General features: G+C 31.1%; 1 protein-coding gene across 2 annotated transcripts in view; it reads left to right on the top strand.

The window, feature by feature from the left end:
• Positions 1 to 7,852, top strand: part of LOC139493511 (putative inhibitor of apoptosis) — a 30,070-nt gene extending 22,218 nt beyond the window's left edge. For both annotated transcript variants that reach the window (XM_071281993.1, XM_071281994.1), the window contains exons 5-10: positions 16 to 179; positions 1,100 to 1,151; positions 1,553 to 1,690; positions 2,164 to 2,307; positions 3,107 to 3,148; positions 3,869 to 7,852. In XM_071281993.1, coding sequence (XP_071138094.1) covers positions 16 to 179; positions 1,100 to 1,151; positions 1,553 to 1,690; positions 2,164 to 2,307; positions 3,107 to 3,148; positions 3,869 to 4,065 — 737 coding nt within the window. In that variant the 3' untranslated portion in view covers positions 4,066 to 7,852. The remainder of the gene's footprint in view (positions 1 to 15; positions 180 to 1,099; positions 1,152 to 1,552; positions 1,691 to 2,163; positions 2,308 to 3,106; positions 3,149 to 3,868) is intronic.
• Positions 7,853 to 17,212: the final 9,360 nt, after the last annotated feature.

Below are 17,212 nucleotides of genomic sequence, written 5' to 3'. Positions count from 1 at the left end.
TTAACTATATTTCAGGGCGTGGTGATGAATGTAGATGTCATTACTGTGATGGCGGATTACAACACTGGGAGAGTGGCGATAATCCGTGGGAACAACATGCCTATTATTTTCCATTTTGTAAATTTGTTATAAAAATGAAAGGGAGAGATTTCATTAGTCAGATCAGAGAAAGATTTGTTGTAAGTGAATAGAAGTTTTTTTTAGCATTGAATATAAAAACAAAGATGTTGTATGATTGCCAATGAGACAACTCTCCACAAGAAACAAACTGACGCAAAAATTAACAACTATAGGTCACTGAACAACCTTCCACAAAGAGCAAAGCCCATACCCCATAGTCAGCTATTAAAGGCCCTAATATGACAAATGTTGAGAATTCAAACAAGAAAACTGACAGCCTAATTTATGCACCAAAAAAAATGAAAAACAAATATGTAACACATCAACAAACAACAACCACCAAATTATAGGCTCCAGACTTGGAGCTGGCACATACATACAGAATGTGGTGGGGTTAAACATGATAGCGCAATCCCAACTCTCCCCTAAGCTGGGACAGTGATGTTACAGTTCAACATAAGAACAACCTATAAAAATCAGTTGAAAAAGGCTGAACTCATCAAATAAAAATACATCTAACAAAAGCACAGAATGACTGTTTTAAATAATTATACACTTTGAAACCAATATTCCTATGATTTTGATTTTTTTTTTGGGGGGGGAGAGTTACTTCTTATATTTTTAATGGTACAAGTGTGCTGCAAAATAGGGTTTCTTTTTCATGTCCTACTGGTTAGAACAGGGTGGCTTTTCCATGCCCTGCTGGTGCATATGTCTAGAACAGGGTATACATTTTCTTAGCGTGTCTATAACAGGGTATGTTTTTCAATACTTCAGTTTAGAACTGGGTATATTTTTCAATGTTTTCTGGTAAGAACAGGGTGTGTTTTGGCAATTGCTGTGCGCACAGTTATACCAGAAAGGATAATCAGTTATCCCCCGGGCCAAAGAGTCCATATTCAAATATATTATGAAATTACAGATATAAATATATATTTTTTAAAATTACAAAATGAATTATAATACTATAACATTTTAGGCGAGTTCACCAAATGTAGATGCATTAATGAGGGAATCGGAAGAAGCAGAAGGTTAGTATTATAATATTTGTTATTTGATCAAATATTCAATCTATATATGTACTTGATGTATATAGGTTGATTTACTTACTTGAAAAGGTACGATGATAGTTTGGTACATAACCTGTGGATATTTACAACAGACTATTTGGCAGTTTATTACTAGATTAAGGAAAATTAAGACTTGTATGTCATCTTCTTATGGTTTCCTTACCAACCAACCAATGGGAAGCCAGTACAATAAAGTATGTTATTCTGCAGGAGGAGTACTTGAAAAAACACAATTCTGTTCATGTTCATTGATAATCCATGAATTTTTTCTATCTTTAAATTTTACTTACAATATTCTTACAAGACACCACCAAATTTGTTTTTTTACTGTTTTTGAAGAGGAAATGTTTATTTTATTGTAGCTGCACAAACAAGAGATGACATCAGAGAGAGAAAGATAAAAGATATTCTAGGCAAACAAGAATTTAAAGATATTGTTAACTTTGGTTACAGTAAAAAATCTATCAAACTGGCTGCAGAAGAGGTCTTCAAAGATACAGGTAACTTTATCTTTAAAATTCAAATGTCTAAACACACAACTTGTTATGCACTTTTAATTTAAGACAAAACTAGATTAATAAATTATGTGGAATACTACGATTGAAAGTGTAAAGGTTATTGGTTATTTTGAGCTGTTCAAGAAATCTAAACAATAGATTCATATATTAAGCAGTAATTTTTATCTGTAATAAAAAAATCATTGATAGATTGACTGATTAGTGTTAAACGCCACCTTCAGCACTATTGTGTTATTTTGTGGTGGTCAGTTTTTGTTGGCTGAGGAAGCCAGAGTGCATAAACTGGTAAACTTGGATTGCACAAGTCAGGTCAATACATTCTAGGGTCAACAAAAACCAATAAATGTAGTATTTGCTTGTGTTTAGCAAACAGGTGCTTGAAACCAGGTTAACCATTGGTTTAAAAGTCAGGTTCAAGTTCTGATACATGGCATTTTAATTTTTTTCATTTTCAGGTGATTTTAAATTTACACCACAACATGTACTGAACAAGATATTAGACATACAAGATCGTGATGACTCTCTCCCAGTGGATGATGATGATGAAGATGAAACAGAAGAAACTGAAGAAGCTAAACACAAATCTTTGTTAACAGCAGGTATAATTATAATGCCAAAAAAATATTTCTGTTGAAATTTCGTTAACTATTACAAGTTTAGGCTCAGCAGTTTGTTTTTTGAATTGATATTTACCTCTTTCTGTTTCTGAAAGGAGAAGATATAATATATCTCATAGAAAATCTTAAACTATTACCAGTAAATATTCTATGTTAAATTATATCAGATTTTGCTAAATGCAAGACGTTTGAGAACCAGGCACAATTTTAATTTGTTATTTACTAATGAAACAGATTTATTTGTTGTGAACATAGCATGCATAGGAAGGATATAAATTGGTAGATTTACAATAAGTGTGATTTTGAGGCTGGAAACCAGCCATATACAATCACAGGATAGATATGGTTTATCCTTTCAAATTATTTATGAAAATTATTAAAAAAGTCAATTTATTGAAGTTTAAGAGACATTATTATGGCCAGACTGTAACTTTTTAATTGAATGTAACATTGTTATAATTTTTTGAGAAATTGAGCATGTAAATCTTATATTAATATTGGACTTGTACTTTTACCGCAATGAAGGGAAGACATTTGTTTAAGTAGACTTTGGCTTTACTTTTAGTTTTTTTCAAGCCTTCTGTAATATCAGTAGAGAAAATAAGAAATATCTTTTGACCATTTTGTGTTCTAGTTAAATATAGGATGCAAGACTATTGTTATTGAATTATAAGTAGATGTTGTACATTGTAGTTATATAAAAAAGAAGATGTGTTATGATTGCCAATGCCAACTATAACAATTACAGCAGGAAATCTTTATTTATAAACTTTTATTGCAGATGAATTCATGAAAGAACTTGAAAAAGAGCAACCAGTGGAAGGTTAGTTATTATATACTTTAAAAAACACTCTCTGTTTTTGCAATCAAAATAATTACAGCTAGCTATATATATATATAGCCAGTTACATATAGAGAAAACAATTTATAAGTTTAATACAAAAAGATATTGGAAATGATTGACTGGGTTTAATTTGTGTGCTTTGCTACATGGAATGACTTTGTCAGATGAGTAAAATCTGAATTTACACCTTTGATTGTTTCCATTCAATGTCTCGTATAGTTTCAGCCTAGATATGGGAATAATATTATACACAAATTGCTTTAATGGGGATTTCTCCCCTCCCCTTCTGGATACTTGTGATTTGAGCATATTGGTTTTGGTTGGTGGGGTTTAAACAAATAGATGATTTTTTGAAACATATTCTCTTGCAGATATCAACTAAAATTGTTGAATATAATATTTTGGTTTCAGGATCTCTGACAAGAATCAATCAATGCATACACTTATATTTTGAACACCTTTTGATTTGGTTATCTTCCATTTTGGAGTTATTTCAATATTATTCTTTCCATATTTTACATTTTATATTTCTTTTTATTTTGATGTTCATTGTAAACCATTATCAATTGCTGAAGAAACAATCTGTAAAACCAAGCAATTTTATTCAGAAAATTGTTTATGTAATTTTAGTATGAAAAAGGAAGGACATTCACTCAATTTCAATTTATTATTTAACTGCAGGATAATTTTCTTTTGCAGATGCAGAAAAGGTCGTACAGGAAAACAAAAAACTTAAACAAAAAATGATCTGCTGGAAATGCTGTAAAAAAGAAATATGCATGCTGTTCACGCCGTGTGGTCACAGATTGACATGTGAAGATTGTGCGAGGTCAATACATAACTGTTTAAAATGTAACAAGAAGGTCAAGAAAAGAATTAAAACTTTCCTAGCGTAACTTTAGTAGAGCTGACATTACAAATAATCATTCTGTTACTGAAAATGAGTGTATTGCATGAAATATGGCACGAGTTATAACTGACTTGTCTATAACTTGAAGTTTTATGATTGTAAGTCACTCTAATGATCTTTAGTGAAATCTTTTAAAGGATGAATGTTTAATTGACTTATAAAATACTATGGAAAATCTGTTTTCTGCTGGAAAATTTAAATGAATTTTGTAATAGCTTAGGAAACAGTTGAGCAAGACTACCTTAGCTTTTCACCTGTTTTGTTGCAAAAACTGGAAATGCTTATTTTTTCCAGTTTTGAATTTTATCGGTTTTAAACTTTGATTTTTTATATGCCTTGTTATGTGACGTATCATAGTATAATGTTGTCCTTCTGTCTGTCATCAACATGTCGGACAATAACTCTTGAAACTTTTGTGATTTGTTAATATCTATTGACATAAGTTTCCTTACAATTTTATGAATTTTAGATATTACATTTCTGAGTTATGGGATTTTATTTGCAAAAAAGGGGTGATAATCGATATTCCAGTTTTTGGAAAATAACTTAAAAATTCTCTGAGAAATTTTTATGAAACTTTAGTAAACTGGTTTATATCTATTAGAATAACTTCCCTTTATTTCTTTTTATAAATATTTGATATGGCATTGAGGGGGTTTATTTAGGGAACTTCATTCATAGAATTAGTGACAGTCGGATAATGCACTCATGATGCAGCTCATATTATACAAATATCATGATTATTTTTAATGTCAGCTCTTGTTTTCAAAATCTGTTCTGTATTTTGATGAACATTGTAAATATGTTAATTAAGTTAATCGTTGTTTTGTCATTCATTTTGTTATCTATAACTTTATCAGCACCGACATGTTTAATTTACTTTAACATACAATTGCTATAAAATACAAAAATGTGCACAATGCGCAGCGGGGAATTTTATTGTTTGTTTGCCTTATGCGAATTTCAAAGGGTATAATAGATATCTACATGTTATTTTTAACTGCTTTTTACACAGTGATTAGTTTGATTTATTTCAGTATTAAATAAAAAAAAAAAAAGATTTAAAAAAAATAATAAGAAAATAATATAAAATGGAAAAAAAGGAAAGAAAAAAAAATCCTACATGCTTATTTATCAAGTTCATATTTTCTTGAAATACAAGCAAATGTTAGTAAATACACTTCATATATATGTATGTCAATATTCTGTTTGATTATTTTTTTTTTATACATCTGTTTAAAAGAAGAATAATTATTTATTCATTTGTTTTCAATTGATTTAATATATCCTGAATTTCTGTATAATAAATATTCGGAAGCCTATTTCAGTCAAATCAGAATAATTTTCTTTATTAACCAGAGTCATAACATCTATAGGCGTACATCATATCAACTGCACACTGTATACATAGATAGCAGAAGGTAGTGTGAAACATATTACAGGATGTTGGATCTTAATTTTTAAGCAAAAATATAAATTTGACAAAATTACATAGTTATCTAAGATTATTCTAACTCATGATTTGTGTATATATATACGCACACACATCTAAGGTTTTCTCCAATAGTAAGGTTTAATACTTATATTGATATGATTCATTGTACAATATCATACTGTTATCCGAAATATTTATAGATACAATGTACATGTATTTAACGTTTCCTAGAAGAAAACAGACCCAGGCCACTAATTGGTCTTCATCACAGATCAGTTTACATTGGAATTCAACTGCACAAGTATTATATTTTAGTCTAGTTCATATAATTGAAAATGTAATTATTTTTTAAGTAATAATTGTAAAAATAACATAATACAATTTAAGATTTTTAAAACAAAGATATTTATGCTATTAAGATTACTTGTTTTTCAATCTTTTCCACATATTGTAATATATTTTCAGTGAGTGATTTTATTAGGTGCTTTGGTTAGTTGTTTCTGCAGTATTTACTTTATATGTATTTTCAAATCATTTTTTATTTTTAAATATTTACAATTATAAACCAGATATGCAAATTGTTAAATTTTATTAAATCATCTCCCATATTATTATTATAAAGGTACATTTAACTATATTTTTATACATTCACATTTTCTCCCAGCTTAGACACATAATTGATGTGGCTGTTACTAACGAAAGCTCCATTTGGAGCTTATGTGTTTAGAGACCTCTTATGGCAGAACACTTTTCCTATATTACCTTACATTAAATGTGTGCTTATCCATCACTGATTTGAAATTATATGCACCCCAAGGAACTTTATGATTTTTAAACAAATTAATATTCAAAAGCAGAGTGAGGCAATTAAAAAAAAAATAGTTAATAACTCCCTACCAAAAGATAAAAAGGAGTTGGCTGAATTCAGTGGTTGAAGAATAAATGGACGAATATCAATTAATATATTCATGACACATGCACATTTATGGAGTTCAGAGAAAGAAGTGGTCACCGTCATGTATGACTGTGTCTTATGATTTCATTTGCTTTCGAAGCATTGGTATACCTGACTGGTGACCACTTATAGGTATGCAGAATAGAAACACAAGATGGTATTAAATGTGCATTGTCATGCTCTTTAGTTGATATTTGAAATTTTGTTCTTTTTGCACATTCAGTTAGGACAATAGATTCCTACTTATTTTTTCTCTTTTTTTTATTTTGATAAATTTGAATTTCTATAATTATAAGTAAAAATGACACTGAATTTTATTATGTGAAAGAATAGTGGAAAACTTAGAGTCTTAATTTTAAGTAGCCATTATTAGTTTGGACAAAGTACTTGAGTCATATAAAACACTAATTAAAGGTGATGAATTGTTTATATAATTATAAAGTAGAATGATTATGATTTAGGTAAGAGAATTATTTTTGTGAAAGTTATCCTTTTTGTCAGTTTATATGATTTAGTAGATTGTCTCAATAATTAACTCCAATCCTAATTGGCTAGGATTGTCAGTTTTCCTATCCAAGGTCGGTGGTTTTCTATGAGGACTCAGGCTTCCACCAACAATAAAAACTGACTGCCATGAAATAGCCCATTAAGTGGCACCTAAAAGTGGCGTTAAAACATCAGCAATCAATTATTAACTAGATTTGTCTACAGTAAAAGCCAGAATTTCTACTAGTGGCGCTTAAAAGTGGCGTTAAAACACCTGCAATCATTCAATCAATCAATAATAAACTAGATTTGTCTACAGTCAGCCAGAATTTCAACAAGAATTTTCCATTTTGCCTCTGACATAAAAAAAATTGCCTCAGGGTTTTTTCACAGGGAAATTTGTCTTTTTGTTACTAGCACTAGGTAGAGGGAAACTTATGTCTTTAATAGATTTGATAATCACATTTAAAATGATAAAAAACATTATGTTTTGTTTTCATCCATATTTGATAATATAAGAACATGTATATACTCATTGACACTAAACTGACACAGATACATGTAACTGGTTTCATTAACAATCATGATAAATTTTGCTGTGATAGTCCCTAATAAAAACAATGTTTATAATGTTTGTAACTTGGAAAATAATGTTTTATGTATAATGCTTGATTTCCCATAGCTATACCATAGCTTTGCAATAAGAAGCAAAGTTACTAATGAGTCTTTATTTAAAAATATTGTAGAACTATTTTTTATATCATTTATTAGAAAATGTAATAACTAGGTAAGTTATTAAGTTGAACAGTTTTCTTCATTTAGTATTGTGATTTATGTAAAGGAATGTTTATTGTTTGGTGTAATTTTTAAACACTATTAAACATCATAATTATTAAATTGCTTTTACTTTTTTTTGCAAAAATTTAAAAAAAATGTTCGTATATTAGTATGACGTTGTCGCAGTGGTCGTCAGCATCATCCCAAGACGGATTGTTTCCAGATAATAACTTTAGAACAAGTAAATAGAAATCAATAAAATTTTAATACACCGTTTATAACCACTGAATGAAGGTAGGGATTGATTTTGGGGGTTTTGGTTCCACCTGTTAAGAAAAAAAAGGGGCCCAAATAAGCATTTCTGTAGTTTCCAGACTAACTTTTGTTAAAGTGTTTGAATCTGTCTGAAATTATACCAGAAGTTTCAATACAACAAAGGGATGGTTAGGATTGACTTTGTGGGATTATGGATCAAACAATTTAAGGAATTGGTGGCAGAAAAGGGGAAAACATGTTTTTTCTGGTTAAAGGACAATGAAAACAATTTGAAATTAGTCTAAGTGAGGTATTCAAATCCCACTTTAAAACAACAACATTTGATTACCTCCCTTACACTGCTTGTATTTATGACTCTATTTGAAACTTGAGTCAAGATTTTGACTGTGTCTTGAGGGAAAGGATTTTTTTTTTGGAGTAAGGGAAAGGAGGAGGTGAAAAAAAGGGGTACCATTTTTTCTCATTTTAGATTTCAGAAATTACAAAGGAAATTTCTTTAAATTTTTTTTGGGTGGGTTAATATCGTATTGCAAAAAAGCCAAAAAAGAAGGAAGTAAATTCAAATCATATTACCAGTTTTCAAGTTCTTTAACTTCAGTTATTCTGTGACAGAAACATATTATGTGTCAAATATTTAATTACAATCCAAAAGTTGTTGGTAAGTGCCAATGCTATAATATTGTAACATTGACAATACAGAAAAAACAGACACGTTCTTTTTATGCCCACCTATGATAGTAGTGGGGTCTTGCGTTTTCTGGTCTGTGCGTCCTTTTGTCCATCTACGTTTGTCGAACTGTCCTGCTTCAGGTTAAAATTTTTGGTCAAGGTAGTTTTTGATGAAGCTGAAGTCAAATCAACTTGAAACCTAGTACACATGTTCCTTATGATATGATCTTTCTAAATTTAAAGCCAAATTAGACTTTTGACCCCCATTTCACCGTCCACTGAACATAGAAAATAAAAGTGTGAGTTTCAGGTAAAAGTTTTTGGTCAAGGTAGTCTTTGATGAAGTTGAAGTCCAATCATCTTTAAACTTATTTCACATGTTTCTTATGGTAAGATCTTTCTAATTTTAATGTCAAATTAGAATTTTTTTCAAATTTCACGGTCCATTGAACATGTAAAATGTTAGTTCGAGTGGGGCATCCGTGCACTTTGGACACATTCTTGTTTATCATGTTTCTACACTAGTTACTAAATGTCTTACCTTAATAACCAGACTATTCGAAATAGTATTCTGACCATTTGAAGGATTTTCATATTTTCAGTATTGTCGAAAAAAATAAGGAAATGTGATTTGATTGCCAATGTGACAACTATCTATATAGCTATCAAACAGAGTCCTAATGATGTGGATTAAAAAATACTGTTCAACTTTCAGCAATGAGCAAAACCATACAATATAGTTAGCTATAAGAGGCCTTGACTTGAAAAAATATAGACCTAGAGTCCTAATGATATGGATTTAAGAAAATACTGTTTAGCCTTCAGCAATGAGCAATACTATACCATATAGGCAGCTATAAGAGGCTTTGACTTGAAAAAAGTAAAACAATTGAAATAGAAATACTAACTGGCTGATTTATGACAAAACAGTAAACCAAAAAACATATATCAGACAGCATCCAACGACAGATACTGAATTACAGGCTTCTGGATTTGGAGAAACACATACATGATGTGGTAGGGTTATACATGTTTGTAGGTGTCGAACCCTCCTCTTACCTGGTACTATGGAACAGAAGCTCAACATTAGCAATTTAGAACAAAATAAAAATAAGTGGAAAAGACTTTACTCATTGACCCGAAAGAAGAAATAGAAAAACAACTAACATTAAGACGAAAAGACACAAGGAGCAGGTTATAGAGAACTATCAGTTACCGAAAGCTAGTTCATAGCCTATAATACATGAACTAAGTTACAAGACACTATTTCAGTGATTAAATACGTTTTTATGACTCTGCAACAACGTTTAGACTTTTATAAATTGTTGAAAAACACAGTTATTCAGATAATTATGTTTTCTATACGCCTTTCGATATTGGCCTGATTTTTGGTATGTGAGTTAACCATGATGTGTTACAGATTGAGTTTAAATTTCGTTCTGCTCGTCTAATTATGTCGAAATTACGTATTTTGGATTTTTTTCTATATCGATTATGCACTGACTTTTTTTGCGAGTCTACCATGATTAGTTACAAATCAAGTTTATATTCGTTCCGCTATGCTGATTTCATGCCGTTTCAACACATCTTGTTAGATCGGCAGATATTCGCCTACTGTTCACTTATAGTTAGAAATTCAACTTCTTATTGATCAAGGAATTTTTTCATCTTGAGAGTTAGTTTTTCTTCCTTCAAAAACTCCCCACATTCAACATGATGAATATTTTAGCAAGTTGTGCACCATTAAAAACTCTGGTTAAAAAAAATTCTTGATCCATCAAATTAGAAGTTTTGGTCACTTGAAACTTGAATATCTTAAGAGACTGTGGTGTAGCGACATCTTGAGACAGCTTGTTCCAATTCATTACATTGTTTACGAAAAAGGGCCATATCCTACGTTCTGTGGTGGCTGGCTGTATAAGAATAATAGTTCAGTCTTCTGAAGCTTCCTTTTCGGTTTTGTAGGTATTTACTCTTTGTCTATGGGTAGAAGGCCGTTTGTTATTTTGTAGCACATGATTAGTCGAGCATATTTTCTTCTTGTTTGTAGGATTTTTCATCCTAATTCAGTAATATAACTGACACTTAATTTATTTGAACGCTGCCAGTTACATATCGTGCAACCTGACTTTGTACTTTTTCGATTTTTTCTATGCAATGGTGCAAAAAGGTATTTAGATTTCTCATGCACCAGAGCATGATGAGGAGTTTATAGTCCCATTTGATTGGAAATTTCTTCCAGGGTGAAACTCCATTTTCCAAAGTTTGTTCCCATTTTGTCCGGATTTTTTTGAAGTTTTTTGGCAGTCGTCTGAAGAAATGGCCAAAAAGACAACAGTACCATCCGCAAACAGTCTCACTATTTAGTGTAGGCCTTCTGGTATGTCGTTTATGTAAAAAAAAGAAAGAGACATAGGACTGATCCTTAAGCTACCATTTATTGAATTTCTACTTTTTCTGATTTTTCGTTTTCCACAACTACTACTTGGGAGCTGTTGGTGAGAAATTCTTTTATCCATTTGTTTGTTTTATTTCGAATGCCGCTTTTGAAAAGTTTAGCATTAACATGTCTGATTATTTTCCGTTTTACAGATTTTTTGTGATATCATCGATACATTCAAGGAGTTTTGTGTTCACATGATCTTTTATTTCTGAAGCCATGTTGTAGAGGTATAGGTTGTTGTTTACCTCTGGATGTTTCCTGATTTTAATGTTGACTACTAGTATATTAACAATTTGCAACAGATACACGTAAGTGATCTTGGCCTCTAGTTGGCTAGTATGTATTTCTGGCCTTTCTTATATGCCGGTGTGTCACTTTCAGTTCGCCAATCATGGGATATCTTTCCTTTTTTCCATAGAAACATTGTACATGATGGTTAGAATCGGAGCAATATCACTGGCTAGTTCTTGCAGTATCATTGGTTAGATGTTGGCTGGTCTAGCAACCTTGTATGGTTTTTGATTTTTCAATTATTTCGACTCCATTCATCTTCATGTTCCACTAAAGAATTGTCCATTAGATTGAAAATTTTATCCGCAGTGAAAGAGGGTCTTCAGAAATACTGTGAAACTGTTTACTCGCGTAGTGGTATTAACCATATGTGGATTCTTAAAAATTCTAAAGAACTTCTAGACAATTTTAAATCTCGGTCTATTTCTGAAATAAGTTCTATCAAAACTTTTGATTTTTTAACCCTGTATACCACCATTCCCCATGTGAAATTGAAAAATCGCCTAAAAGAAATAATCCACAATGCCTTTCAACATAAAAATGGTAGCATACGCTATAAATTTATTACTTTGGGATTTCATAAGGCATATTTCGTTAATAGTGACAAACAAAAAGGTAAAACATGCTACACAAAAGAACAAGTGGTCAGTATGTTGGAGTTTCTTATCGACAACATATTTGTTGAGTTTGGAGGTAGACTTTTTCAACAAATTGTCGGCATTCCTATGGGAACGAACTGCGCGCCTCTCCTTGTTGACCTCTTCTTGTTTTCATATGAGTCGGAGTTCCTTCAGACACTTGTCAAAAACAAGAAGATTAAAGAAGCCAGGTTATTTAATTTCACTTTCAGATATATTGATGATGTTCTTTCCATTAACAATCCGAACTTTTCTGATTGGGTTCCATCAATATATCCACCAGAACTAGAAATTAAAGAGACAACAGACACGGCTTCATCCGCCTCATTTTTAGACTTATACCTCGAATTTGACATACACAGTCATCTTAGTACCAGAATCTATGACAAACGAGACGATTTTGATTTTGAAATTATCAATTTCCCCCACCTTAGTAGCAATATACCAACTTCACCTGCATATGGAATATACATTTCCTAACTTATTCGGTATTCAAGAGCTTGCAGCTCCTACTCAGACTTTGTTAAACGTCACCAGTGTCTGAGCAGAAAGTTGATGAACCAGGGGTATGTCAAAGAACGTCTCGTCCTTTTTCTAAAAAAGTTCATCGGAAGGTACCCAGAACTTGTTGAAAAATATTCCGTATCAACTTCACAAATAATACACGATGGTCTTGAAGTATAGATTTTGCGTACTGACGTTGTTTATCATCTTAATAACGTGTTATATTATTCTTTTATTTGTCTTTATTAATATTACTTTTACTGTTAAGTCTGTTTTTTGAGATATTCTTTTGACGTAACTCTGTGCTTATGTATCCCATCATACTTTGAACGAAAAATTATTTTATGATGTGACTCTGTACCTATGTATCTTGTCATACTTTGAATGACTAAATTATTTTATTTATTAATATTACTTTTACTGTTAACCCACTTTTTTTGTGATATACATTTGACGTGACTCTGTACTTATGTATCACGTCATATTTTGAACCACACTATTATTTTATTTATTATTATTACTTTAACTGTTAAGTCAATTTTTATTATATCTATTTTACGTGACTGTATTTATGCATCCCGTCATACTTTGAACGACAAAATTATTTCATGTCTACCTGTGCGAATTTCAAACGCGCAATTTTACACCAATACTCAAAACCCTCCTTCCTTGATGGGTGCATTTTACATAGACAAATAAATCGTATAATATAATCAAAATGAGGATGTTAATTTGATGTATGCCTTTTGTGCTTCTTCGTTACATTTGTTATTTTTATAGTGATTAAGATGATAACACAATGTTGACTGCTGTACCCCTATTTTTGACATTTTTACCTATTGTGTCTGTTTGTTTTGTTCACGCATCAGTGACAATATGGTGGAATTTAATACGTCTGTCATACAAGTGAGAGGTTTAGCTAGCTATAAAACCAGGTTCAATCCACCATTTTCTACATTTGAAAATGCCTGTACCAAGTCAGGAATATGACAGTTCTTGTCCATTCGTTTTTGATGCGTTTTGTTATTTGATTTTGCCATGTGATTATGGACTTTCCGAATTGATTTTCCTCTGAGTTCAGTATTTTTGTGATTTTACTTTTTGTTAGTGAAGATTATTTGTTCGCTGTTTATATTTTTCTGCTAGGTCTATCATGAGTGTGTTCTATCAAAAATCTCTTTCACCGATGGGACATGCAGCGTGGAAGACTGATTGGAAGTGATCGTTTATCATATTTGCGTTGTTTATTGGATAAGTTTCTAATTTCACATTTCTTCTAAGTGGTGCTACCTACTTTTCTTGTGTTTGTTATAGGCCCCGAATCTTTTGTTGTTGGTGAACGGATGTTCTCGTTATCTTCTCGGGTTATAATGACTCAAAACATTCCAATAGGCTTGATCTTTTTATATCAGTAGCATGGTTTGATTTCGTTTTCTTTTTATTGGCTCGGTCCGTTCGCCTCATAAGTGTTTTGCTTTCGTGGGTTATCTGTGGGTTTTCGTCCTTAATCTTGCATACTAGTATCCATGAATGGTTGTGTCTATAGTATACATGTTTTGTTGAAATTACCTTAATTGCACAAAAAACTTCAAATACCGTTTCATATCCGTATCTAGTAAATGTTCAAATACTTATTTATCAGTGTTTTCAACTATCAACTAAGTGTTAAAAATCTTTAGAGGTTTTAGATAAATTACATGCTTTTGATGGTCCTTTTAATTCTGATGACAGTTATGATTATTCTACACTTTACGCTACACTTCCACACAGTATCAACAAGAAAAAGTTTTCATATCTAATTTTAAAAATAGTCTTTTGGGGTCTTTGCAAAATCTCGTTAAAAGCCTTTTTTGTAAGGAAAAAGGAAAGTATGCTAGATACATTAACTGGAAATGTGAAAATATGATTGAAGCTTTAAATTATATCTTGAACAACATATATGCACGTTTCAGCAATAAAGTGAATCGTCAAGTAGTAGGTATTCTTATGAGCACTAGCTGCGCCCCATTAATAGCAGATTCCTGTATTGCTATTATACTCAGTTTATGACCAAAATCAGTAAAGACACGTCATTGTTACATTTGGTTGATACATTCAATAATACCCACCGTTATTTGGGTGACATTTTTTCGTTAAATAATCCAGATTTCTCTGAATGATACTACCGAAATTTACCCAAAAGAACTTGATTTAAGTAAATGTAACATACATAGCAGTAGGTGTTCCTTTTTAGCTTTATACATTTCAATTTCTAAAGGGAAACTCGATACTAAAATTTACGACAAAAGAGACGATTTTTCATTCCCTAGTATTGTTAATTTTCCTTTTTTAGACAGCGCTGTTCCTTTTGGTCCATCATACGTTTTTTATATACCCCAAACTCGTTCGTTATGTCCGTGGGTGTAGTGATGTTATAGATTTTAACGAACGTAATCAATGCATCACTGTTAAATTTAAAGTCAGGGATTTCGTTATTATTAATTATTTAAAACATTTACTAAATTTTTTCATCAGGAAATGTGATAATCAAATGTGTATTCTTTTCAAACGGGATGTATAGAGACACATCCACGTTTATTTTCAAGAGGTTAACTCTGAAAACTTAAAAAAAACAACAACATTAAACTATCCTATTGCCTGTTTTTACATTTATTTTTGGCATTTCACAAGTCATGTCTTCTTACATTGTCCATGACGATAACATACTAAATCCCTGGGATGTGCTTTTGTTGATTGGTCTCTGATGCATGTGTTTTTTTTTATATTATTAATTGTTTTTGGCTTATAACTAGCTGTCAGTAACTGCAAATAGTTATCAATGGTACCAGGATTATAATTTAGTACAACAGACACACGTTTCGTCTACATAAGACTCATCAGTGACGCTCATATCAAAATATTTATAAAGCCAAACAAGTACAAAGTTGAAGAGTACTGAGGATCCAAAATTCCAAAAAAGTTGTGCCAAATACAGCTAAGGTCATCTATGCCCGGGATAACAAAATCCTGAGTTTTTCGAAAATTCAAAGTTTTTTAACAGGAACTTTATAAAAATAACCACATTATTGATAGTCATGTCAACACCGAAGTGTTGACTACTGGGCTGGTGATACCCTCGGGGACGAAACGTACACCAGCAGTGACATCGACCCAGTAGTGTAAATAGTTATCAAAGGTACAATGATTATAATTTAGTACGTCAGACGCGCGTTTCGTCTACATAAGACTCATCAGTGACGCTCATATCAAAATTTTTATAAAGCCAAACAAGTAAAAAGTTGAAGAGCATTGAGGTTCCAAAATTCCCAAAAGTGCCATATACAGATAAGGTTATCTATGCCTGGGATAAGAAAATTCTTCGTTTTTCGAAAAATTCAATGGCATCGATCACTAAACACTACTATAAACACTCTCAAACCGTTCTTTTATGTTTATTTGACCCGTTGATACTATTTGTAATGTTTGTTTTTGGTTATTTAATGTTTACGTATTCAGGGTTATATCTCGTCTATATACAAGCTTTGATAAGTGTTTGGTATGATTATAAATTTTCACTTCTTCGTACTATAAACAACACAATTATTTATTCTATAAAACTATTTCTTTTGTCCATTAAAACTGTATACATTTACATTACATCAATTTTTTTCATTTCCCTGTTATGTGTATATTATTGTAAATGGCGGATTTTTGTTAAATGTTATTGTTGTTTTTCTGAAATTGTTTAACATTTCATCATAGCGGTATACTACCGTTGTCCTTATTTTATTGATATTGTATTCATATTGTATCAAAGAACGTCCAAGAGAAGGTCGTTCCTCCAGGTTAGAACTTCTTAGTATTACTTTATATATGTATATGTAATTCACACATGCTATATAAGTTTGTATACTGTTAATATGTATATGTTCTCTGTAACAATTGTTTTAAGCAAATAAATAAAGAATTCAAGGATCAAATTAATTCGTTCAGTGTATGTTTACTTGTGTTAATATGTATTTTAATTGAGTTGACTCATTTCAATTGATATTGCATAGTGTGTCTTTCTATCATAAGATGTTACACTATTGTTTCAGTTAAGGGTGAAGTTTGTAACCTATTAAAAACTATTTTAAAAACGTTTAAACCGCTGCAATTGTTTGCACCTGTACTTAGTCAGGAATCTGATGCTCAGTAGTTGTCGTTTGTTGATGGGTGTCATTAGTATTTCTCGTTTCTTGTTTTTTGTTTTTTTTGATTAGTCCGTTGGTTTTACACTAGTCATTTTGTAAGCCCCTTATAGTTTACTGTTCGGTGTGAGCTAAGGCTCCGTGTTTTAAGACCGTAATTTGAACTATAATGGTATATATTTATCAATTGTTACTTGGATTGACAGATGTCTCATAACCCATATTCTTTATTTATATCTATATATGTTAATACACATATCTACCAAAGACCAATGGGTGTCTTAATATTGTTGCCGTATTTAGAATTACCCCTGCAATGTTAAGATATGTATTTTAACTTCACTTTTTGACAACAGAATAATGTAAAGATAAACAGTAACCGATTTAAATATCTTTTCTGTTAAAGTATTTATTTATGATCAAGATATCATTAAGACTCCTCCGTTTTAGTTTTTAAAGAATTTCATGATATTATTACCCCAAAATTAAT

This window comes from Mytilus edulis, chromosome 10 (assembly GCF_963676685.1).
Source record: "Mytilus edulis chromosome 10, xbMytEdul2.2, whole genome shotgun sequence".
Lineage (NCBI taxonomy): Eukaryota > Metazoa > Mollusca > Bivalvia > Mytilida > Mytilidae > Mytilus > Mytilus edulis.
Note: the sequence above shows the minus strand (reverse complement) of the source record. Positions and strands in the feature narration are given on the sequence as shown.